This window comes from Nannobrachium achirus (assembly GCF_963921795.1).
Source record: "Nannobrachium achirus genome assembly, chromosome: 19".
Classification (NCBI taxonomy): Eukaryota; Metazoa; Chordata; class Actinopteri; order Myctophiformes; family Myctophidae; genus Nannobrachium; species Nannobrachium achirus.
Window position 1 is genome coordinate 35,224,420 of NC_137826.1, and position 26,258 is coordinate 35,250,677.

Here is a 26,258-nt window from a genome sequence, read left to right on the forward strand (position 1 = left end):
GCTGGAGCTTTGTAACTGGCTAGTAGATCCCATACTCTGCACAGACAACTTTGTGTCTTTGACTAGTTCTGGTCCATCTTGAAGGTGGCTTTTTTGTGGAAAGGCGTCATAAAACAATTCAGCTTTTTCTCATGTGGTGATGTGGGCTGTATTGTTATGTAAGGGATATCAGAGATATACAGTAGCAGCCCTCCCAGAGAGGGACATAAGCCTCCACCAACTCTTGCTGGTTAGAGCTGGTTCCTTCCTTGGTGAGTTTGGTGTTGTAATAATACCTATACCTTCTAGCTTGCTTCATGGTATGTGTCCTTGGCAAACATGGTTGTCGCTTGTCGGTGGTGGTGTTTTCTTTTAATGATGCTGCTTCTTCTTTGCAGGCTTTTCTGCACTTTTGATCAAACCATTGTTTGTCCTTTGTTATGACAGTTTTGCTGGGAATGCATTGTTCTATGTCATGCATCCTGTGGTGATTTCAGTCATCTGGTCACATTTCTTCTCAGTCATACAGTACCCAATCTGGCAAGCCATCGTCAAAGAAAGGGGGACGCCCACTCGGTCTGTCCATCTTATCGTGCCCCTGTCTCGAGAGAATGTACAGTACCTTCCTTGGAGAAGACATTCTGTCAGTCAGTGCACGAGATAAAGCCTCACATTCTCTATTTGCTGGCTTTATACCACCATACTTTCCTCTTATAAGGTTTGTCTCTGTCTGTATGCAGGCAATTGAAGCCTTACTGTTATGGTTGTGGTGTTGGAAAAAGTACTCCGATTTGAGCTCTATTATGTAAAAATGGTTTTGTGAATAAAATGACTTATAATTGTATAATTGGGGTGGTTGTGTTTGGTCTCCCCGCTCTTCCATTTAGATCATTTAGATGGACACAAACTTTGACACGATCCTGACTGTTTCTGTTTTGACATGATTTTTTACTGGATGGTCAAAATTACATTTCTCCCAGAGCATGCAGGCAGGTTGAATTAGCTCTCTGGTAAAAATACATAAATAAGCACTTTCATGCCCAGGGACCGGGTTCAAATCCACGGTAGACCAGTAAAGAGCTTGCAGCTTGTCTATTTTTGAAGTAGATGGAAAAGGAAGAAAGAACGGAGCCAACTAAGGTCCAGTTTACTAAGTGTTTAAAGGAGAATTCCAGTCTAAATGGCTTTCTTATCTTATTTTGTTGTTAGTTTGTCTCCAAATAACAGGTTGAGGTGTTATTTAAATAAAGAAATGCAATATTGTCCATTTTGGCCAGCCCCACCACAGCCAACCACAGCCCACAACGGGAGCAGTGGGGCTTATGCAAAACCACATATTTTTTTAAATAAAACAAATCAGCTCATATCCTTCATACACACACTATACAGTAGACTCTCCTCTTCTACAGTAGACTCCCTCTTCTATTCTTTTATATGGATTGATAAGGGATATAAACAAAGTCAGTCTGACAATGGCCAAAATGATTATTTTATGATTATTTTACGCTTTTTGTGGTAATTCATTTATAGAAACACATATATGAAGCTTAAAGTGATAGTTCACCTATTTTTGACATAAAGCTGTGTGAAATACTTGCCATTAAAACAGTGGTTAAAAATGTATTAATTGATTACCAGAGTCCCGTGGTCAGAGTTCTGGTCAGTTTTAGATGAATATTAAGTAGTTCCAATGGGGTGGGGGCCATTTGGCGTGGCCCAATCATTGAAAATAGATTAATCCACAAAACTAGCGTCATTTGTATTGTTGGCCTATTTCTACCATATAGAGCGAGGTTTCGTTCTGATCAGCTGACTGCAAAGCACCTTGTTTTGGGGAAATACGTTGCAGCGGCGTAGTGATACTGGACACAAAAAAATAGTACCATGTGACAGAGGGGTCAAAGTTGAACGAAAGTTGGTCTATTTGGTAGAAATAGGTCAACAATACAAATGACAAATGTTTTGTGGATTCATCTATTTTTAATGATTGGGCCATGAGCCCCTGCCAAATCAATGGAACTACTTTATATTCATCTAAAACTGACCAGAACTCTGACCACGGGACTCTGGCAATGGATTAATACATTTGTAACCACTATTTTAATGGCAAGTATTTCACACAGCTTCATGTCAAAAATAGGTGAACTATCACTTTAATCTTTTTTATACAATATTTTCAAAACATTTTTATTTTAGCATCCGTTTTTCAAGAAAAAGTTGGACTATAGCTCCTTTAAATACGAGAAGGAGCTCAAAAATAAGTTTTGTTTCTCTGTGTTCAGTCTGAAAAAAGTTGCCTAGCGTGTCTCACGGGTGGCTGAGTAAACAGGGTCTGTCTGCCAGAACAGCCTACACACTTCCGTTTTATTCATCCACTGTGCTGGATATAACGATCAATTTACAATGATATAACTTTCCCTATTTAAATGGTAACATGTGGGTGATAATTATGTTGATCAAATATGGTTTTATTGAAATTCAATCAATGCCTACAGCGATTGAAGTACAGACGTCGGCTGTATGGTGTTATTACAGCCATGCCAGTGCACAGCAGATCAGAACATCCTACACACTACAGTTTTATTCATCCATTGTGCTGGAATTAATGATCGATTTATAAGACCTAGAACGGGCGGCCGAGCGTCTAGTCGGCAACCTGGCCAACTCGGGGAATAAATGCCCCGCTCTTTAATTGACCATATGTTTGCGTGTGTCCATTTATGCCCATATATGGAGATATCTGTCTGTCTACGTCCATTTTATGCCCATATATAGAGATCTCTGTAAGACCCTTTTTGACCATCTGTTTGCCTGTGTACATTTATGCCCATATATGGAGTTATCTGTCTGTCTGTGTCCATTTTATGCCCATGGAGATCTCTGTAGGACCCATATTGACCATCTGTTTGCCTGTGTCCATTTATGCTCATATATGGAGATATCTGTATCTGTCTGTCTGCATCCATGTTATGCCCATATATGGAGATCTCTGTATCTGTTTGTCTGTGTCCCTTTATGCCCATTATGGAGATCTCTGTATCTGTCTGTGCCTCCGGCCGCGGCGGGGAACGCGCGTGCCGAATCTGAAGCCGGTGGGACCTGCTGTGTCTATGACCTGCTGAAGATGGGGTCCCGCTGTTGAAATGCCACATGGTTTATAGAAAATGTTCTCTTGCTTCGTTTTTAAGCTACTTTATTATTATAAACAAATGTTTCTGAAATGTCATACACACATGGAAATGCACAGTGCATCGCACAGATACACACATAGACATTAATCAAATAGGAACGAGACGCAGACCAACTCACATCCATGCAGTGCACGCATGCACGCGCGCGCACACACACACACACACACACACACACACACACACACACACACACACACACACTCACTCACTCACTCACTCACTCACTCACTCACTCACTCACTCACTCACTCACTCACTCACTCACTCACTCACTCACTCACTCACTCACTCCAGACACTAATGATATATTTTATTGAAGTTTTATCTCACAATGTCCAGTCACGGGTCAGAGTAACGTCAGACTCAATTCTGGTTTCTCCGTGCGAGTGTGTGTGACATTTACGTGTGTGTGTGTGTGTGTGTGTGTGTGTGTGTGTGTGTGTGTGTGTGTGTGTGTGTGTGTGTGTGTGTGTGTGTGTGTGTGTGTGTGTGTGTGTGTGTGTGTGTGTGTGTGTGTGTCAGAGAGGGAGCTAGCTTGAGAGAAAGTGAAAGATGAGGTGAGAGATAGACAAAGGGAGAAATGAGCGAGAGAGAAAATGTGATTGAGGGATGTAACAACGAGACAGAAAGACTGGTAGACAGACAGATAGACATGAGGGGGATGAGGTGAATTTAGATGGAGCTGGCAGAGGCACAGAGAAAGCACTCATTTCTTCTCCATCATCTGGGTGCGTCCAACAGGATTTATACCATATAGTTCACATGTGTGATGAAGGATGGCCATGCAAGTGTCTCTGCATGTAAATACCATGTACCTAGTGTGTACACTTATCGGTATATTTCAGCATTTTCATGCTGCAGAAGGACGTTTCAGGCAAAAACTTGCAGATTGTCTGTTACTAATCTTTAGCCCCATGGTAACTTTCAGATCTGATGAAGGATATGCAATGGGCTTCTGTGTTTGATATGACCAAAGTTTGTTAAGTAGTGTAGACTAGCTTATACTAATGTCCTCTTAAAGGGATAGTTCACCCCCAAAATGACTTTTTTTTATTATCGATTACTCTCCCCATCGAGAATTCATGGATATTTTTTAGGCAATACTTTGAGGAGACTCTTTGTGCCTCCATAGGGAACAAAGCAGGATCTTTGTGTCTCCATAGGGAACCACTGCTGGTCATCAAAGTATTGGCTTAGGAATGCGACAAAAAGAAAAGAATATTCATGAATTCAAGTCTCCATGGGGTGTGTAATCAATAGAAAAAAGGAAATAATTTTGTTGGGTGAACTATCCATTTAATACCTGGGGTTGGGCTTAGTGAGAATACAGTATGTACAGGTATCTGCAGAACAGCAATCTTGAGTTCCCAGAAGTTCTTTTTATCGCCACTAGGGGGGCGAGAATAGCAGAACAGTGACTAAGATTGATGAAGATTTCATGTCATATTAACCCTATACCCAAACCACTTCTACTCTACTTAAAGTGTTTGGTAATCTTCCAGGTCTTATGCGGATGCAGGAGCTGATCAAAGCTCCAGCTAAGCTCACACTGAAGATCAAGATTCGTCAGCTGTCCCAAGGGAACCAGGATGCCCGGCCACTGCTTAAGGAGCTGAAAAAGGACAAAGAGTTTTTTGTGATCTTTGATTGCTCCTACCGCACGGCTGCTGATCTCCTCAAACAGGTCAGGTGTGGCAAGGGCTAGTCTAGGTGGTTAGAGTAACCATCCTGTATCAAGTAGATATCAGGTTTAAACCCTGTTCTACAAGACTTTATTGATATAACGTAACGTGTGAGGTACAGCAAATATGCCCAAAATGTAAAATTGTATTTGTTTGTCACAATGTTTAAATGAATGCTATTTCTTTTTGGTAAGCACCTTACAATTTGAATCACAGTTATTAGATAGGTGGATGAGTACAAATAATTTCTTCCACTATTTAGCTTATTCTTTATATATCTGTAGTTCAAGTGTGTATCAGGTATAAACAGTAAAAAGCTTCACTATGTGCATAAAGGCATGTAAGTATATTAGATATAAACAAATAAGAATATAATAGGCACAGGAAAAAGTGCAGTCTATAACCAGTAGTATGAGTATTTTCTGTATACACAGAGAATTAACTGCAATGTGTATCAACCACATACAGATGATCAACAGTTGATGCACATTCGATCTACACTGGATGGTGTGAATAGATCGCTGGAATAACTCTACTTTTAACATTCAAAGGTGTTTTTTCACCTTTCAGTACTTGGTCCTCAGAGCCATTATCCACGGGTCATTTGTCATTGCATGGTTTTATGATTTGGGGCAAGGTAAATGTAAATGTCATAGTTTGAAAGTTAAAATGTAGCTTGATCATTAAGAAAGCGTTGACTGCATGAAATACAAATTGAGATGAAAAGCAGTGACTGCGGGGCTTTAACCAGTGCACTTACTTATTATACATTTGCACATAAATGAATATCCTGAAGTGCTGTGTGTGTGTGTGTAGTACAGGTCCTGAAGTGTGTGTGTGTGTGTGTGTGTGTGTGTGTGTGTGTGTGTGTGTGTGTGTAGTACAGGCCAGGCCACTCAGACATGCAAATGGGGTCAGAAACAGACCAGTCTGATCACGTTCATTAGTGGAGGTGTTAAAATGAGCAAGTATGGTCTACATGCACATTTTATGAACATCGCAATTTTTGCTTTTCCTTTTCACAGCTTTCATCGATGGGAATGATGACAGAATACTACCATTTCTTCTTCACCACTTTGGTGAGTAAAAGAAAAATGTTTATCTCTGAAATCTTTTTCATGTCTCTATTGCAGGACTACTGCAAGCACCAGAGATCGCTCCTCTACCAAATTCTGGAAGGGGGTTCCTGCAGTACCAGAGTGCATTTTGTTAGGACCCTAGTAATTTATGGTCATGGCAGCACTTGTTTTGTTTCACTCAACCGCCAACTTATACTGTATATATTTTGAAGACTTTGATTCCATCCAATTCCATCCACCACAGCTTGCCCACTCGTATAGCTTAGTGCCTTGTTTTCCACTGTTATAAAAATATATTTTCATAATTCCCAAAACTATCTCAACATCGCAACATTTTTAATTCATTTATTTAATTATTTATTTGTTTGTTTATTGCAAAATTCATAAAACCACTCAGTCAGTGTCTATAGTTGGGGTTATTCGTGTTTACAGTAAATACAGTTATTTACAGTTTGGGTTTTGAGGCTGCCCTGGCCGTATATTTGCCTGGGGCGAAGTCTGACATCAAAAACCGGGGTCATGAAGATGTCTTTCCCATTCAGAATCCCATCGATGTTTTGGAAATCAAGCAATGTAAGAACTGTGTTCCAAAAATACAAATAAAATGAATGGAACACTTCACGATCCAGCGGGCGTTGGCATGACGTCAGGACTTTGGTACTGTGACCTCGAGAACCTCTTGAGAACCAAACCACTAATTAGTAGTCTGGCATGTTCAGAATAGGACCAGGAAGTCATCTCAGTCTGTATCGCATGCAATCAAATTGTTTTTTGCATTGATCAACAAAAATACCTGATCTACAAGCTCACAACGTGATCCGCTATTTTAGAATACAAGTGAAAGTGGTTAATGCATGTCTGTGTTTTATAAATATTGAACCAATGAAAAGTATTAAAGAGAGTGTTTGACTAATAATAACTACACTGGGTCCGTTGTAACACACAGGTTCTTGGACATACAAGGATTCCACCCTACTGCAACGCTGTGTATTTAATTGCCTTGGGTTGCCTTTGATCTTGTGTTATTAGCCCACAGTTTTCTTTTTTAATTCTCACAACTAATTGCCCCTCTGGAGACCATTTGAGTATGTAACGCCACAGCAGCACTTGAACGCAGCGAGCATACAAGCCAACTGTCTCTGTATGGACAGAACAATGTCCAAATAAATTCAAACACATTTCTGGCAATGCTTTTCACTGCCTTGTGACTTTGTAGTTGTCTCTTCATCAGCTATTGGTTTCAGAGAAAAGCGTTTATTTTATTTCAAAAGCCAAGCCATTAACAACAAAAGTGAAATATAACTGGTGTTTATATATAGAATACAAAGTCACCTGTCTCGCTTAACTTTGTTTGCTCCTAAAAATTGCGTGCGTCTCACATTAGAAACTTCTAGAACTAATTAATGTGCATTCAGTGTGAGAACTTCCGACAGTCGCTTTGAAGAACAGAAGGATTGTTTTGCTTGTTTCATCATCGGCGCCACTACGTACACACATAATGATGAAAAGTGCAAGCAGGAAGAGTGTAGGTAGGGAGAGACCAACTGAGTTGGTGAAGAAGGAAAACTACTACTTTCAACTACAATCGGTAAAAAAGTACTCAATAGTTTAGTTTAATGTTCTTTCGAGATGGCCTGCAAAGCAGGCAGGCAATGAAGGGGGGGCCAAGCTTTAACCAGTGAGCGAGTGTGCCCATACTGTAGCTCCAATTCTGTTGATGGATGATCAAAAAGTAAACTTCCCAATCCTGCCCTCCTGTTGGTGCTGGGGAACCAAGCCTCCCTTTTGCTGCCTCTACACCACTTTCCTTTTGTAAATTCAATGAGTCCATGCCTTAGCCCTTATCCCTAAACTCTGTTACCATGTTTTACTATTTTGAAAAAACATTTTTGAATATTTCAACTAGCTGATCTGCAAGCTCACAACATGTTAATGTAGATCGTCTATTTTAATTATTTTAAAATGTTTTTTATAAATAGAAAAAAAAGACAAAGAAGTTTAGGGATAAAGGGTAAGGCATGGATGAAATTTAAATATAACGGTAATGGAGAGAACACCATTAAAAGGTGATTATGCAGTAGCTTCACAGAAACACCAAACACCAAAGCATCATCTGAGGTTGTGATGACTCGATTCATGGTTTCCTCTCCCTCTATGAACCAATAAAGTTTTCATCGTCTCTCTCTCTTTCCTTTGTACCATAATTCCTTTTATTCAAGTGAGCTTTTCTTTTCTTCTCCATCCCTATTTTTGTCTCATACCGGTATGCTGTTTGCCTGAAATATATAATCTCTCTCTCTCTCTCTCTCTCGCTGTCTCTCCCCCACTCTGCTGTAACATAAATTGCCCAGTTTGGGACATGCTAATAAACCTTGACCTCTCTCTCTTTCTCTCTGTCTCCAATGACTTTGAACTCGTCCTGGGTCTCCCTATCTCCCGGTCACCGTCTCCCTCCCCTTCTGGTTAACAACAGAAAACCCATGCCCTCGTCTTCCTTCCCATCATCACTTTCTAACTTTGTATTCCTGAACTCTCTCTCTCTCTCTCCCTCTCTATCCATCTTCACTTCCTATCCCAGGACCTGTTTGCTTTGGACCTGGAGCCGTACCGCTACAGTGGGGTGAACATGACAGGCTTCAGGCTGCTGAACACAGACGACCCCTGGGTAGCGTCCACCATGGACAAGTGGTCCATGGAGAGACTCCAGGGGCCCAAACATGAGAGCGGCATGATGGATGGAGTCATGACTGTTAGTACCACTTCGTTTTTTCTTCCTTTCAAGTACCACTTATAGGACTACTTCACCACTTTTCAACCTTTTCAACCTATGTTCATATAATTGGTCCTCACTAATCTTCACGATAAAATAGCACATTAGTGAGGAGCACTCAGTCTGTGTCTCAGTGTGGGCATTTCAGAAACCTGTCTACCAGTGATCATCGTTAGGCCGATTTTTGTTTTAAGATTTGTATTATCGAAAGAACAATGGCTTCCATTATAGCATGGTAACCTTTCAGGAATAGAAAGCCTGCAGTTTCCATTTGCTTGGATTCCCCATCGATGATGTGGTAGACAGGTTTCTGAACTCCCCACAGCCCTCCTATGATACACAGACCATGTAGATTTATTTTCTTCTTTTTGCTATTTTATCATGAACATTAGTGTGGACCAATTATATGAAGATAGGTTGAAAAGTGGTGAAGTTGTCCACTTAATCCCTGTATACTTTGTTATACATTTAAGTGATGTTGAACTAGCTACAGTACCTGAGCATGATACTGTATAAATCCAAATGTCAATAATCTTTATCGGTTGTTTCTGTGCTCCGTGATCAAGCTCCTGGAAGTAATGATTCCCTTCACTCTCATTGTATGACGAAATGGGTAAAAAAAACTCACTTTTAGTACATAAACAACACACTTTTCTTCAACTGTGTCTGTCGCTCGCATTACACTAATATCGATGGTCTGTATGCAGAACTTCATCAAGGTAATAACATGATTACAGTCATTTGAATTTCAAATGATTCTGTTTACGTGTGTAAGGAGAGTAGGACCCAGGTGCAGAGGTAGAGCAAGGTCAATCAATGAATAAATTCATTGTCTTGTTTATTTTGAATTTGACATTTGAATTTGAACTCAATGGGCCCTATTATGATCAAGGTCTTATGCCTTATGCCTTAACTTCTTCGCCTTTTTTTACTATTTTGTTTTTGTTTTTTAAATATTTCAAATAGCTGATCTGCAAGTTCACAACGTGCAGATGTAGATCAGCATTTGAAGTATTTAAAAATGTTTTTCAAAATAGTGGAAAAAAAGGTAAAGAAGTTAAGGCATAAGGCATAAGAAGTGAAGCAGGCAGAGGTCAAAACTATGAAGGAAATCCAACACAGGCAACAAGTCCAAAGGAGCAGGCATTAATACAAAATACCAGTGTCTGGCAAAAATGTAAAAACCATTGAAGCACGTATAGACAGGAAAATGTGAGACCCAGAAACACCAGTATACACAAGAACAGAAGGCTAGGGAGCCGTGGAGACAGAAACACAGCAACATAACCTGACAATCTGTCAGAAGTGAGTGGAAAGAGTCCAGCTGGTGGGAAGTGACAGGAAGACAGAGAAAGAGACAGGGAGATATAGAGACAAACTGTGACAGTTCATAGTCACGATTACAGTATGTGCTAAAAGTGTCATTTTGAGACCTGTTTCGCCATACAATGAGAGTGAATGGAATCGCTACTTCTGGTCTCAATCACAGAGCACAGACTCAACAGATAAAGATGATCAAAATTGATGACAGAGCACAGGCTCGGCAGATAAAGATGATCAACATAATCGTTTGACTTGTATAATAAGGGAAGGGTGACTGATTACAAAGGGCACATCAAGTTGACTAAATACACCCTGGTTGTGATTATCACAATAGCACAGAATCAGTATTCATAACATATCAGTGGAGATGCATTCATATTTGTTGTACTTGAAATGGATGAGAGCAGTGTTCAGTTCATTCATGAAACAAATAACTGTAGTTGTTGATGAAGCCCCTCACTTTACAGTAGTGGTTTTCAACCTTTTTCATATCAAGGTCCATTATTTATTCAGAATTTGAGCCACAGACCACCATTCGATGAGATTTAACCTCTCAGACACAAAACTTGATAAAAGTTTGAAACTTGATTAGTAATAGATGTGGTACAGTACCATAGGAGAGATAATAGGCAAACGTTGATCAAAATAACAATTCTTCTACATTCTCTAAGTATGTAGACTTCTTGTAAATTAAGTAATGTAGATGTTTAACAATAATTTAACCCTTGAGAGATCATTTCACGCTCTCAAGAGTTAAAGATCTATAGGGGTCCATTTGGTTGCCAACTCTCCAATTTAGCTGAGGACCACCTGGAATCCCACTGGTTGAGAACCACTGCTTTACACAGTATCACTGTTGCTCCACCAACAGACAGACGCAGCATTGATGTACGACGCTGTGTACATGGTGGCTGTGGCCGCTCAGCGGGCCTCCCAGATGACCGTCAGCTCTCTGCAGTGCCACCGCCACAAGCCCTGGCGCTTTGGACCACGCTTCATGAACCTTTTTAAAGAGGTTGGTGTTGATGGCAAGGATGTAGAGATGTCCCCAACATCCATATCCTACTAATAAACGACCCAATGTCTGTCTGTCTGTCTGTCTGTCTGTCTGTCTGTCTGTCTGATGACGCACATGCTGACATCACTGATACTAATTTGGAGATACCATGTTAACAGCCATATGCTGAAACAGTGCCCAAATTTGGAGATGACTGACATCACTGATACGTCTGGGTTCTCCAACATTACTTCTGAGACTCCTACATTCAATCCCTCATATACCCAAACTGCACATAAGTCAGAGCACATTATGTTCGAATAGGCAAGAACTCTTATGTAAGCGATGAGGTTCCCGATATTGGAAAATAACAGATGAGGCGGAGGTAAATAATTCCATAACCGAACTTAAGTCCATTATTTTGCTATTTCAGGACTCCTCGTAGGGTACGGCCATGTTTTCTTCATTTTTGGCTGAACACAAATGTAGCTGGCTGACTGACTGACTGAGTCCATCACTGAGTGATGAGGTTACAGTACTGGTTGGCCAGTTGGCATAACAACGAACTAGCCAAAAGTGATTAATCGTTTTTCCTAAAAAAAACATACTGTAGTAGTTTGCAGCACAAATTGTCTTTCTTGACTTTGCAGGCCAGTCCGTTTAGCCTACTTTAACCCTGGGCATAATTTGGCCAGGTATATTTTGTGCTGTTACAGGGTAACCAAATCAAAGGTTTGCAAAAACAAAATGTATTACTCCAAGTGAACTTATGACCTCCAAGCGTTGTGGGATAAATAAGGTGGATCATAAAGTATGTGGCTGTCATCCTGCTTTGCTGCCCACCCGGCTGGGCTGACTGGCTGACTAGAAAAACACACAAGAAATGAAGCCTCTGAGGCAGGAGTGTTTGATCTCTTAAATCCAGTTGAGAAGCATTCCCTGCCTCGGAGTAGAATCTTCATCATTCAATCCCCTCCCTCACCCATATTTACAACTTTCCCTCATACTATTTAGAGCCCGACCGATACCCGCCCGGTCGGCATCGTCGCGTCACAACTCGTTATGAGCATGTAGATCAGCTATTTATTTTATATATTTGTAAACGACACATCGACTACATAATTGCCATTACCGATATCATCCAAATATCAAATATTGGCTGATAGCGGGGCAGTTAAGGAGAACAATACTTCAGTTCTGGAAAGAAGCACCAAAATTTGACAGAGTGTACCTCTTGGGTCATTCTTTAGAAAAATCACATTAGACACTTAATTTTCAAAATGGCCGCCAGTTTTAAAGATGGACGCCTTTTCGGATATGTTTTACAGTACGCCAGCCAGTTAATATTGAATTGTCATAATATTAGAGTTGTTTTGTAGGTTTTAAAACATCCTGAGTTCATTTATTACACTTTTAAAGCAGCCAGAATAACCTTTCTGACTTTTGGTTGGGGTCTTTCCTCACCTGGGACCCCCAGACAGACCCCTGAGCCTATTTCAGTGATCGCTCTGCTCCTGCTCCAGAACAATGTTAAATTAGATCTGAAATATGCTCTGAAATAAAAAATGGCTTGTAGCAAATGACAGAGGTCTTCCACGGGGGGTCCGGGACCCCTGGGGGGTTCCTCAGAGCTACTACAGGGGGCCTGCCAAATCTCGATGAGTTCTTTTTTTTTTTTTTACATTTGAAATTTTGTATGTTTTTATGTATCCTGGTTTTATGTATTGTACTTTGATGGTTTATTAGTATTCTCAGTATTATTTATAATGTTTTTGTGTTAAACAGTTATGGTTGACACTATAACTATGACACTGCAGGGATTGCAATAATGAAGGTATTGCAACTTTTCACTTTGGGCGCAGAACAACATTTCCGTTTATTGCATTGCACTCACACTGACTGACACACACACACACACACACACACACACACACACACACACACACACACACACACACACACACACACACACACACACACACACACACAACTCTTTGTTATTGTCACCCCAAAACCCTCACCTTATCCTCTTATAGAGCCCATGGTCAATTACGCCCAAAGAGATTCACTACAATACAGTAATTTCAGACATGCAGGATATATTCGTCTTAATCATCATCATCATCTTCAATGTCCAACCTCATAGTGTTGACACAGTCTCCACCATAGCATAGAGTGAAAGGCAGGTTATTTGAGCAGCTGCACCGTCCCTTACCACATTTGATGAGCTCAAGTACTGCCTTTGGAGCAGGGAGAGCAAGAAACCTGAAACCTGGAATATACCCTCCACTCTCTGACTTCCATCTATTTTCTTCGATTGGTGGAAGCACAGGGCAATTTGTCAGGTATGATTTATCCTGCATTTTGACGGAGTTGGCACGGAGGTAATGTGGTAGCAGTGCAGCACGAGTTGGAGGTAGCATCTCACCCTCCTCCAAGTTCGTTGACAGAAATAGTTCCCATCTGAGTAATGTAAACATGGCATGCAAAATGTTCCGACTGCATGTTGATGGAAGCTCACCATTAATAAGATCAGGAGGAATGGCCAATGACCTTGAAGCGGTTAATGGCTTGGTCATCATCATCATCAAGTAGGCATGTCTTTTTGGTGATTCCAAAAAATGTTCTTCCCCAGTCGGCACCTGAAAAACTATGTACGCAAGGGAACCCTTGACATTTGTAACATCCAATAACTTGAACTCACTCGAATATATCAATTTCCTTTTTTGTACCGGAGGCAAGGACTTGATAAGGACGATTCCTTATCAAGGTATCAGCCTCTTCATGTGTTTGCACTTCCTCAAAAGCATGTCCCTTGATGAAGGTATCGTATTATGATGCCTACTTTGTCATACCGGACAAATTGCCCTGAGCTTCCATCAATTGAAAAAAAAGAAAAGAAAAAAAAAGATGGAATTCAGAGAGTGGAGGGTATGTTCCAGACAGGTTTCTTGCCCTCCCTGCTGCAAAGGCAAAGCTCATCAAATGTGTTTGCAAAGCAGGTTACAAGGGACGGTGGGGGTAACGATAACAAAGAGGTGTGTGTGTTGTGTTGTCAGTGTGACTGCAGTGTAATAAATGGACATGTTGGACTGCTCGCCCAAAGTAAGAAGTTGCAATACCTTAATTCTTGCAATCCCTGCAGTAACACCTGTGAACCTGTCTGTCTAACACAAAAATGTTATAAATAATACTGAGAATACTAATGAAAACAGTTTCAAATGTAAAAAAAAGAAAGAAAAAAAAACTTCCCCATCAAGATTCGGCAGGCCCCCTGTAGTAACTCTGAGGATCCCCTAGGGGTCCCGGACCCCCTGTGGAAGACCCTGGGTATTTGATACTATTCATTTTTGCTTTCAGAGCCCAGTTACAACAACTTTAATGCTTCAGTTATGATTTAATTTAACATTGCTCTGGAGCAGGAGCAAAGCGATTACTAAGATAGGCTCAGGGGTCTGTTTGGGAGGTCCTGGGTGAGGAAAGACCCCAACCAAAAGTCAGAAAGGTTATTCTGGCTGCTTTAAAAGTGTAGTAAATGAACTCAGGATGTTTTAAAACCTACAAAACAACTCTAATATTATGAAAATCGGACATTAACTGGCTGGCGTACTGTTCAGAGGCAGCCATCTTGGAAACATGGCAGCCATTTTGATTTTTCAGTGTCTAACGTGTTTTATCATAGGAACAACCCCTAAGGAGTACTTGTGAAAAGTTTTAGGTTTCTTTCCACTTGTGAAGTATTTTAGTGCAAAAATGCATTTATCTGCCCCGCTATGATAATATATTATATCGTTGATATCGATACATCGATCCTTCTCTAATTGTATTACTCTCCATATCTCTATAAGCAGCTGTAATACTGTATGTCTAACCCAGGGGCGTAGCCACGGGTAGGCCTGACTAGGCCTAGGCCCACCCATTTCATTTTTGTGCCCACCCAAAAAAAATCTAAAAAAAAAAAAAAAATTATAAATATTTTTTTTCTTTTTTTTTTTTAATAATATATTAAGTCATATAGTCATGATAGCCGCATCCTTACAACAACTAAAATAACTGGCCGAGCCCTCCCCAAAAATAAGTAATACTAATAAGTATAAAAGCACGTCACCACCCATCGGCCCTGATAGAGACAACTGGGCCGGCCCGGTCCATTATCCGTTGGGGAGGGGGGTTGAATTGATTGTGACTAGTAGAGGGAGGCAGAGACTCCATTCCCCCTGCTCAAGTGGTTTGCTCCTTACGTCATGGAACTCGTTCAAAAAATGGTGGCGGCGGGATTTACCTTAATAGAAGATGGAACCAGCGTTCAACCATGCTGTGCAAATTGCAGAGAATGTAAGATATAAAAAACGAAAATATCTGGAGGCAGATGCAGCCCAGCAGCAGCCTGGTGAAAAGAATGATTTTATCAGCGAGGGCGAGCAGGCGTCGCTACCGGCCGTAGTGCTGTCTACATCGGATGTTCTACCCACAACCAAGTCACCTTATTGTCGGGAAGTGGAGCTATCAGAGCCCGGCGCTGGACAGAGTGGAGTTGGAGGACAGTGCATTATTATTATTATTATCCCAGAGGAGGAGTCGCCGGCGCTGACAGTGACAGATAAAAACAACGTGGTGGATGATGCGTTGGAGCGGCCGCGTCCCAAGAAGGATAGGTGATGATGATGATGATAAGGTAGGACATATAAACAAGCTTTGGTCAATTTGTTGGGCACTTAATTGGGCTTATCTAGAACAGCTGTCCGCTTGTGCGTCTTTACGCACAGTGCTGTGTTGGTGTGTGCATTGTGTTACAGTGATACTAGTGTGTTTGGCTGCATGGTCTTTGCGTGTGAATTCAGTAAGTCAGAGTCAGTAGGCTCATTACCCTCTGGTTTTGAACATTTGTCTGTCTGTGCGGTGTGAGGCTGTTATAAGGTGTCTTCTCCGTCTTCTCACCAAACGGCATGTTGTTGCCAGGTTTGCTCATAATAAGCGACGTTGGTCTTGTTTTCCTTTATAGTCTGTAGTCGCGGGTTGCTTTTGTTTGGGCTTGTTTCTGAAGTGTAGTTGCTTATTTGGCCTTTGCCTTCAACATTCTTCTCGAAAATAGCTAATGTAATAGAGCTCAAGTGTTGAAACTGTTTGTTTGTTTTCATAGACCTGGTCGCTTGTTTCACTCACAGAGTTTGGCAGGCTAACATGACCGAGACTAGTTCGTTCGCTGTAAAATTGAGTTAGGCTATTAACATGGCCTATACATGAGAAATAGTGTCCTATGTGTATGTTGGTGAAATATTAACATGTACAATGGTTCAATAATAATTAGCATGGACTATTATAAACGAAAAAACATCTACTGTCTATTTTAGATTGATCTAAATAGGATGCAGTCATGCAGAAGCTTGGCAATGCAAACGTGCAGAGCTATTTACCGATCCGAATTTTATATCACATATACATATTTAATTTCGTTTTGCAGAGGGGCAGCTGTCCCCAGGCCAGAATGACATTGTTTCGTTCTCTATATAGAACACTATTATTACTGTTGTTCTTTTAATCAGTAAAACTGTATGGCCAAAATGTATGTAAAGTGTCTTCATTCAGTGGGAATGATTTTGACATTATTAAATGAATGAGTGATTGGTTTAATTTTATTTGTAATGAAATTGAAGGCAAAAACAAGCATTAATTGATTATTTAATCATGCAAAGAAACCCGACCCAAATCACACCAGAAGGCCCGATCCGACCCGAAAAACGTGGATTTTTTTTCGCGCCGCGCTATCGCGCGGCGCACACCCGGGCCTACCCAGACGGGCGCAGGCCTAGTCGGGGGTTCAATTCTGTCTACGCCACTGGTCTAACCTGACATTGGAGTGTTTTGAGCTTTCAATGAGAGACCGGGGGCGACCGGTCTCCTGGCGTATGTGTCCTACGTATATATTCCTCTCTTTCACACTTATATTGATGTATTACATTCCATACTGTACATGGGAATTCATCCATAAATCTATCCAAACTGGGTGCAAAATATACAAAAATAAATTACATTTTCATAGAAAATAAATAATACATGACAGATAAAAAAGAAGCGCGTGTGTGTGTGTGGGTGCGTGCGCCTCTCTGTCTGTCCCTGTCTGTCTGTCCGTCCGTCTGTTTCCCATTCTGTTTTTTAATACTGACTTTTCACAGCCGTGTGCAGTTGTCACAGCACCACACAGCCTCATACAACAGTGACTCCATTTTCAATTTTTCCCTTCAATAATTTCATGCAGTGTTAACTGTAATGACACTGGCCATTGTAAAGTTCTGTTATACTATACTATACTGTATGTAATGTTGGTCCACCACTATGTTTATGATTTTGCATTGTTGAATGACTCAAAATCCTATATGTATTCATTTTTAAATTAAATATTATGTTTCATTTGTCAGCAGTGCACACACGCGCACACACGTACGCAAACATACATACCAGCTACAGTGAACAGTACATGAACCTGCAACAGATGCCTGTGGCACACTGGACAATCTGGTGTGTTATCAGTTTAATGATAAATCTGGTGTGCACGCGACCGCGGTTTTCCCGGTGAACCTGTGCGCAAAGGTGGGGGCCGATGGGCAAGGAGGGTTGCGAGCTTATGAGAAACAACTAAAATAAGACCTTAAAACCTGGCGAAAACAGTTGCGTGCATTAGTGCAAGATGACGATAAAGGAAATCATTAAATGGAAAACATTAAATTAACTTCTGAAAAGCCTACACTGCCTTAAAACATGGCAAAAACAGTTGCGTGCATTAGCGCAAGATTAGATGAGGATAAAGGAAATCATTAAATGGAAAGCATTAAATTAACTTCTGAAAAGGCTTCTAAGCCTACACTATAGCCTACTAAAAACTACTGAACGGCGATCTTGCCACACGTGAATAATTGTGGTTGTAAACAATAACACAGACAATATAAATCCTTAGTCTAGTTGTGGGAAGAAAAGGTTATCATCATGGCCCCAAATAATTTTTAAATATCTTGCAGTCTCTTACTAAATCGGCAAGACTCAAGAGTGCCTCTCATTCTCAATACATAAAGGCTAAGCTATATAACCTCTCCATCATCAGAAATAGTCAGTGGTGTGTGTTCCCCAATCCCCACACTCCAAAGCCCCCACCGTTGTGCTTAGGTTCACCAGGAAATACTCGGTTGCGGTGTGAACACACAGCATGCACCATGTAGCAACCTTCTATGGCTGCGACTGACGATTATTTTCGTAGCTTTCATTGTATGGATTACTTTTTCGATTAATCAAATAATCGAGAAGTGTGTTTTCTTTTATATTGTTTTCTTAACCGTTATTTTATACTTCGTCGCTCAATTGTGAAAATAGCAGAACTACAAGCTCACCAGGTCATGTCTCACCTACTGTATAATGATGGGGCCAAAATAGGGATTGATTTTAAATGTTATATTTTATTACAAAGTATCGATTAGCAATATTTTTTTACAATCAATTCAATTGATTTGTTTGATTAACTGTTGCACCTAGGGCTGTCACAATTATTACATAATCGTCTAATCGCAATTATTTGAGGTAATGGCAATTATTTTGCATAATCGTCATAATCGTTTCCATGTTGAGAAATGTTAATATAGTTTCAAACACTATCAAAAAGTATTGGAAATAGCAGATCTACAAGCTCACAACGCGTCGCGATGCGACGCGTTGTGAGCTTATAGATCTGCTATTTTCACTAACAATGTTATTTTTTAAGTATAAAGTTGTCATTTAAGTTATATTGTATATTTAAGTTATGTGTCATATCTGCAATGTGCAACTTCAAAGCCTACAAGCCAACAATTAAATCGTTAATCGCAATTATTTGAGTGACAAATAATCGTCATGTAAAATGTCATAATCGTGACAGCCCTAGTTGCACCCCTAAAACCTTTGAATTCTTCCATCCATTTGGACCTCCTCTCTGTTATGGCCTGTTCTCCTCATCCTCCTCCTCATCCTCCTCCTCTCACTTCAACTTGAGGAAAGCTTGGTCCAAAGTAGCCATTAGTCTCCGGAGACAAGTGGAATGAAGACAGACCTTCAAACTCTCCCCTGCATGTCTGTCCCTTCCCCCGCAGGCCCAGTGGGACGGACTGACGGGACGCATCATTCTTAATAAGACAGATGGCCTGAGGAGGGACTTTAATTTGGACATCATCAGCCTCATGGAGGACGGAACCGCCAGGGTGAGCACGAGAACCCGGAGCAGCCAATTACACGCTCCCATGCTGCTACTTCCCATACGTCTGACGCATCCTGTCCTGTTAGGCATGCGTGTACATGCTTGCGTGCGTGTGTGTGTGTGTGTGTGTGTGTGTGTCTGTGTCTGTGTGGATTTTTGTGTGTGAGAGAGATGAGAAGAGATGGAGAAAGAGTAAGACAGAGTCCCCTTCTACACCATTAATCCATTGTTTTATTGTTTTTGCTTTAAGTTATTTTTTTCAACTGCATTATGTTCTCCTTTCTATATCATTCTCTTTGCATCCTCCATAGCGTTTGGTGCAGGCCGGAAGTCAACAACGCAATAAAAGGTGGATCAAGGTTGGTGCACGAGTGCCCGTGGCGGTGTCTCCCCTAAGCCTTTCCCGTTCCCAGCTCCCTTCCATTCCAATGTAGAGGACCGGTCCATTGTATATGCTGTGCGTCTTCTTTTAACACTCGCCCTGTCAGCCCCGTCTCTCTTCACTGGTTTTGTTTACAGCAGCAGTGCCACGTATTTGACATCGCTGTCCGCCCGCGTTTGCTGGGGTTGAAAAAGGTGTTGTTCTGGAGTTGTCAGGATGTCAGGGGGATCAAAGGAATTAAACCAGGGGTCTTCAACGTTTTCAGGCCAAGGACCCTTTAGTTGAGAAAGAGATGAAGCAGGGACCCCCACAACCGGTTCATAGATTCCATATAGTTTCATTGTTTGACAGCACAATTGTCAGTTTATTTTGGGTTTGGGTTCAAGTGGTTAATATAAAAAAGGAGAAAAAAAACTTTCTATCAAGATTTGGAGGACTCCCTGTAGTAACTCTGAAGACCCCCTACGGGTCTCAGACCCCCTGTTGAAGACCCTTGAATTAAACGATTAGTTTTCATTAATTTTGTTCTAGGAGATGTTACAGTTCATGTCTTTATAATTGGTTGCTTGTTCCTTGTCATTTATGCTGCTTTGTCATGGCTTGTGCTTCTGTACCACTGTCCCTTTTCTGTGTCTCTGTACTGTCAACCCATCAAGAGGCAGACAGACAGATAGACAGACGGACGGACGGACGGACGGACGGACGGACGGACGGACGGACGGACGGACGGACGGACGGACGGACGGACGGACGGACGGACGGACGGACGGACGGACGGACGGACGGACGGACGGACGGACGGACGGACGGACGGACGGACGGACGGACGGACGGACGGACGGACGGACGGACGGACGCAGTTGTCCGGGCACAGGAGTGTGATTTATGCAGTAATTGTAATTCCATTCAATAAGTCTTAGCTCACAGACCCTCCCCTCTAAGGGAATTCTTCTACGTGGAAATGCACCATGCATAAAATGCTTGGCTTTATGGTCCTGATAAATGAATTATCAAGCCGTGGCAGCCATGTTAGTTCTTGGGCAGTGGTGTGTTAAATGCACTCTGGAGGATGCTGGCAGAAGCTAAACTTAATGAAAGTAGTTGGGGAAATGAAGGATCTTTCCCTTCTCTTTTAGATTTGTTCCTTTTGGACATTACACATTGTACACTTGCTGATTTTTCTTGGCCTTCTTGAGTTATATTCCTCCACCGCTGTGGTTACTGTCTATCTAATTTAGTTTTTGGGTGGTACATCTAGTACCTTGGGAGTTGGATAGAGAATTCCTTTTTTCTTATTTTCTTTTAACAGCAAAATACGTCTGATATGCATCCTGTCCTATAGGCATGCTTGCACTCGTGCGTGTTTGTGGTGTGCGGATGTGGTGTGGATGGTACCGTACATGTAGTACCTTGGGAGTCTGATAGAGAATTATTTTATTTTTTTACATCAGAATTCGTCTGATGCATCCTGTCCTGTCCCATGTCTTACCCATTTAGGCCTAGAATTATTGAATGCTTTAACCAGTGAAAAATAGCAGATATACAAGCTCACAGCGCGGCACCGAGTGCCGCGCTGCGAGCTTGTAGATCTGCTATTTTTGAAAAAGTCGTGAAAATGTGTGCAAATCGTATGTATTTTCAAAGCGAACGTTTGTAACTCAAATTCTGCTTCTGGGTGGTCCCTGGAACTAAATATTTTGAGATGGGAGTCCGTGGCCAAATAAATATAATTTTGGGGGTCCTTCACATGAAAAGGTTTGAGAACCACTGACATATTAGTCTCTCAAGAACAGACTAACTGAGCTCCAGTTAAGTGAAAAGGACCTTTTCTTTGACGATGGCTAGCCAGATTGCTGACATATCGGTTTTTCAAAAAACCTTAGAAGGATTCAAAAGACACTTATAGAATTGGGTCAAAATTCTAATGTTCACGATTTTTTTTAAATAGCAGATCTACGAGCTCACAGCGCGGCACTCGGTGCCGCGCTGTGAGCTTGTATATCTGCTATTTTTCAATAGTTATAGCATAAAATAATAATACACTATAATGTGTACCCGTTCTAAAATTAATGTCCTGTTAGGCAACTGTTTTGAAATAAGATCTATACGTGTATATCAGTGTTGTTTTTAATACAGTATCTGGCCTATACTCCTGTTCGCAATTTGGTGTGAGGGGAGTTTCTCACCTGAACTGAGTCAGTGGGTCCCTAGACATGAAAAATCACAGAGGTGCTCGTCCGCCATAGTGGCACGAATGGCGCAATGGCCAAATCAAATATGGCCGCCATCGGCTATAATGAAAATCCAACTTTTGTGTATATGCACAAGCAATACCTTCATTCTGACTAATTTGGGTGCGGGGAATTCATTTCTGATATTGTTTTGACCATTTTGGGTGATTTGGACCTTGAAAGGTCATGGTCAAGGTCATTTTGTAATTCCGAAGACCATGGCCACAACTTGGCCATTGTTAGGAGTAAAAACAGGTGCTGTAGGTCTAAATCAACTAATTCAATGTATAATTCATTTCTGGTATTGTTTTGACCATTAAGGATCATCTTGTCTTTGAAATATCAATATCAATGCCATTTTTCAAAGACGATTTTGTCTTTACTAGCACTTTAATTTTATTTTTTTCATAATAGTTTGTTTTGTTTATAACAAAAGACATACTAGTATAAATAGAAGTACACACCCCCATTTAACTTAAAATGGGTGTTTAAATGAGCAAGGCTATTTATGAATAAAAGTGACAAATAAGATCACATAACAAAATCACACACAAAATTAAATAATAATTTCCCTCAAAGTGCACCATATTGTGATTGTGTATTATGATGCAAGTTAGTATGATGTGTTTTTACAGGATGGATTTGCTATTGTTCCATGGCAAAATATGATGCACAGAATTCCACCAGCCCAGCAACCATATCGACGAGTGTCACGCTTCAGACATGGGAGTGTACTGAAGTCAAAGTGTTCCTTCCATCCATCGATGTTCCATTGGTTCTAGTCTTTCCTCGGATTCCTTGGCTGTTGCATGCAGGTGGCAAGAAATGCACTAGGAAGGTGCCCTGTTGGTCTCAGCAGTTGTACTGTACTTCTCTGCTACCATGTTCTGTCAAGGTCTTTGCTTCTCCAAAGTTTTTTAAGATATTGTACTATACTCGGTCAGAAGCCATAGCTGCATACTTAGTCCCCACCTGGCTCATGCAGTCATCTCCAGTCTTGGCTAGTGGTGCTCCAAGATGAGACACTGCTTGATGCAGTGGAAGCATGTGCCATAGTGCACCCCTAGTGCCATTCTGCAGCCAGATCTCCTTCATCCCCAGTGCTTGAATGTTTAGGGTGTAGTATAGCATTAATGCAAAGGAGACTACGACAACTCTATGGGGTCCGCTCATAATCCTGACGTTAGGGTTATGGATAGGTTTAGTTATAATGGGTTCAATTGACTCCACATGTAACACCAGCCTCCTCAATCTAGATCGAGGTCTGGGATCTCTTCACCACCAGCCCCTTTTGCAGGGAGCCCCTCATCATCAGAGACAACAGAGCTGACAGACACACCCAGAACGCTCTGATGAAGGCTCATAGCCGAAACGCTTAAGCGTTCTTGTTGGTTTGTGCCAATAAAAAAGTGGAAACGTGAGTACTTTATTCTCCACTGATTTAAAGTTTTGGATGTGCTACCTTTTTGATGCCCTGTTAGGGTATCCCCTCATGCCCATATATGGGGATCCCCAGACATCAAACCCAGGCCCTAACTCGCCATGGCCCTGCTTGACTTTTAACATATGTTTTATGCCCATATATGGAGATCCCTGTCCCAATGTCATCAATATTAAGGACATATCTGGCATGTTTTGACATAACATTGTTGACCCCTGATCATGCAGGGGTCTCCATTATGTGTAACTGGTCCAATACACATCACTGGCCAGATGGCCAAGAATTGGCACGCATGTCGCCCTGAGGCGTCTTACTAGTAGACACATCCATCCCTCAGCAACTTTCCAAATTCTGGGTGTCTGAGGAGAACAAACAGTTCTCCAGCTGTGTGTTCGGAATATGGTGTCCAATCAAGCCTGTGACAATGTTACCATCATTGTCGGACGACAGTGGCTCGGTATAGAGCGCCTGCCTTGAAATCTGAAGGTTCCAGGTTCGAACCCTGTTCCTGGTTATGTGTCAAAGTGTCCTTGAGCAAGACACTGAATCCCTTACTGCTCCAGATGAGCAGGTTGGATGGAACCTTGCATGGTTTCATGGTGTGTTAATGGGTGAATTGTAAAGTGCTTTGGAGAAAAGCACTATATACTGTAAATGCAGTCCATTTACCATTGTCTCTGATGAAGATGACAAAGGTGGAGTAGAGATCCCAGACATCTTGAATAGGATTGAGGAGGCTGACACATGGTGCATGTACTGACTCCATTATAACCAACCCTAACCTTCACTAACCTAATTGGTCGGAATAATGGGATGTCGGAATTATGGCGGACCCCAGAGAGTTGTTGTCTCCTTCGCGTAACTGCTATACTACACCCCATATTTACAAGCACTGGCTGCAGAATGGCACTGGTGAAAATTGGAAATGCTTCCACAGCATTGATCTTGGAGCACCACTAAACAGTGATCAAGGCACATATGCCTTGGAGACTGGAGATGAATGCATTCTGACCAAGTACAATATATCTAACAAACTTTGGAGACTGAGAGGCAAAGACTTTGACAGAACAAGACAAAGCAGAGAAGTACCACAGCTGAGACCAACAAGGCACCTTTCTAGTGCATTTCTTGCCACCTGCTTGCAACAGCCAAGGAACCTGAGGAAAGACTAGAACCAATAGAACATGGATCAGGTCATGACATTAGGCTTGTCCTTTGTGCTGTATGCAGACTATGAACTGCCCATATACTATACTATGGAGTGGAGGGAGCAAGGAGGGTCATTAGCAGTCCTTTTGTTATTCATTCTATTTCAATGTCTGACTCAGTTTATCCGGACAAGTGACTTTTGTGCCCGGACAAGTGAATGAGAAATGTACTTGTCCAAAGGACAAGTGCCTCAAAAAGTCAATGTCAAGCCCTGATGGATGGAAGGAACACTTTGGCTTTAGTACACTCCTGCCATGTCTGAAGTGTGACACTCAACGTTATTGCTGCCTTGCTGATGGAGTTCTGTGCATCATGTTTTGTGATGGAACAATGGCAAATCCATCCTGTAAAAGCACATCACACTAACTTGCATACACAGAATCACAATATGGTGCACTTTGAGGGAAATTGTTGTTTAATTTTGTGTGTGATTTTGTTATGTGATCTTATTTGTCACTTTTATTCGTAAATAGTCTTATTTGCTCATTTAAACACCCATTTAAAGTCCCCCTTTAAAGTTAAATGGGGGTGTTTACTTATATGTATCACTAGTATGTCTTTTGTTATAAACAAAACAAACTATTATGAAAAAATAAAATAAAAGTGCTAGTAAAGACAAAATCGTTTTTGAAAAATGGCATTGATATTGATATTTCAAAGACAAGATGATCCTTAATGGTCAAAACAATACCAGAAATGAATTATACATGTCAGAATTAGTTGATTTAGACCTACAGCACCTGTTTTTACTCCTAACAATGGCCAAGTTGTGGCCATGGTCTTCGGAATTACAAAATGACCTTGACCATGACCTTTCAAGATCCAAATCACCCAAAATGGTCAAAACAATATCAGAAATGAATTCCCCGCACCCAAATTAGTCAGAATGGAGGTATTGCTTGTGCATATACACAAAAGTTGGATTTTCATTATAGCCGATGGCGGCCATATTTGATTTGGCCATTGCGCCATTCGTGCCACTATGGCGGACGAGCACCTCTGTGATTTTTCATGTCTAGGGACCCACTGACTTAGTTCAGGTGAGAAACTCCCCTCACACCAAATTGCGAACAGGAGTATAGGCCAGATACTGGAGTATTTTACTTTTCTCTGTTGGGATCTGCTTTGACAGGCCCGATAAATGAGCGGCTGCTGTGTAGATCCATGGCTTAGTGATTGTAAAACTTAATGACACTGTTTGGTTTTTGTCTTTGCGGTCGACTATAACATGAGCCCCTGATTTTATAGGCGTTGTTGGGCCAGTTTAGTATCTGAATAGCTTCAAAATGACAAAAGGCAAATACATTTGATGCTTCAGTACATGGAGGGGCAGAGTAACAGAGTATATATTTTTTCCCCCCGCTTTGTTAGGCTATATATTATTTGCTTATTTCATAAAACAACTGCTTTAAAGCTATACTGTGTAAGATTCTCAACTAGTGGTCAGTAGCCATATAGCAAACCGCGGTCGCGTTCGCGTCTTTCGCCCGTTTTTCGTACCTTCACACCCCCGCGTCTGCCTCCACAACGCCGAGAGCTATCTTTAGAGGGGTCCCTGGTTCCTGTGCGTTCAGGCATTCCGGAGAAACGGACTACTTCACCCTGCCTGGTAGGCGAGATTAGCTTTTGAGTAAAGAGACACACGGGCGACTACAAATATGGCGACCCCACTTCAAGATGCGCTGCATTGGCCGGTAGTGTACCATGTGTGCATGATCGGCGATGTGATTGGGCAACGTATACACAACGTATACAGATG

The 26,258-nt window shown here is 41.4% G+C and overlaps 1 protein-coding gene across 1 annotated transcript in view; it reads left to right on the plus strand.

Moving 5' to 3' along the window:
- The window catches only part of LOC308304795 (glutamate receptor ionotropic, kainate 1-like), a gene marked incomplete at both ends in the record, with an annotated part of 75,494 nt that overhangs the window by 28,916 nt on the left and 20,320 nt on the right, over positions 1-26,258 (plus strand). Inside the window, 5 exons of the mRNA XM_080749425.1 lie at positions 4,673-4,854; positions 5,878-5,931; positions 8,510-8,680; positions 10,896-11,039; positions 19,133-19,240. Coding sequence (XP_080605551.1) covers positions 4,673-4,854; positions 5,878-5,931; positions 8,510-8,680; positions 10,896-11,039; positions 19,133-19,240 — 659 coding nt within the window. The remainder of the gene's footprint in view (positions 1-4,672; positions 4,855-5,877; positions 5,932-8,509; positions 8,681-10,895; positions 11,040-19,132; positions 19,241-26,258) is intronic.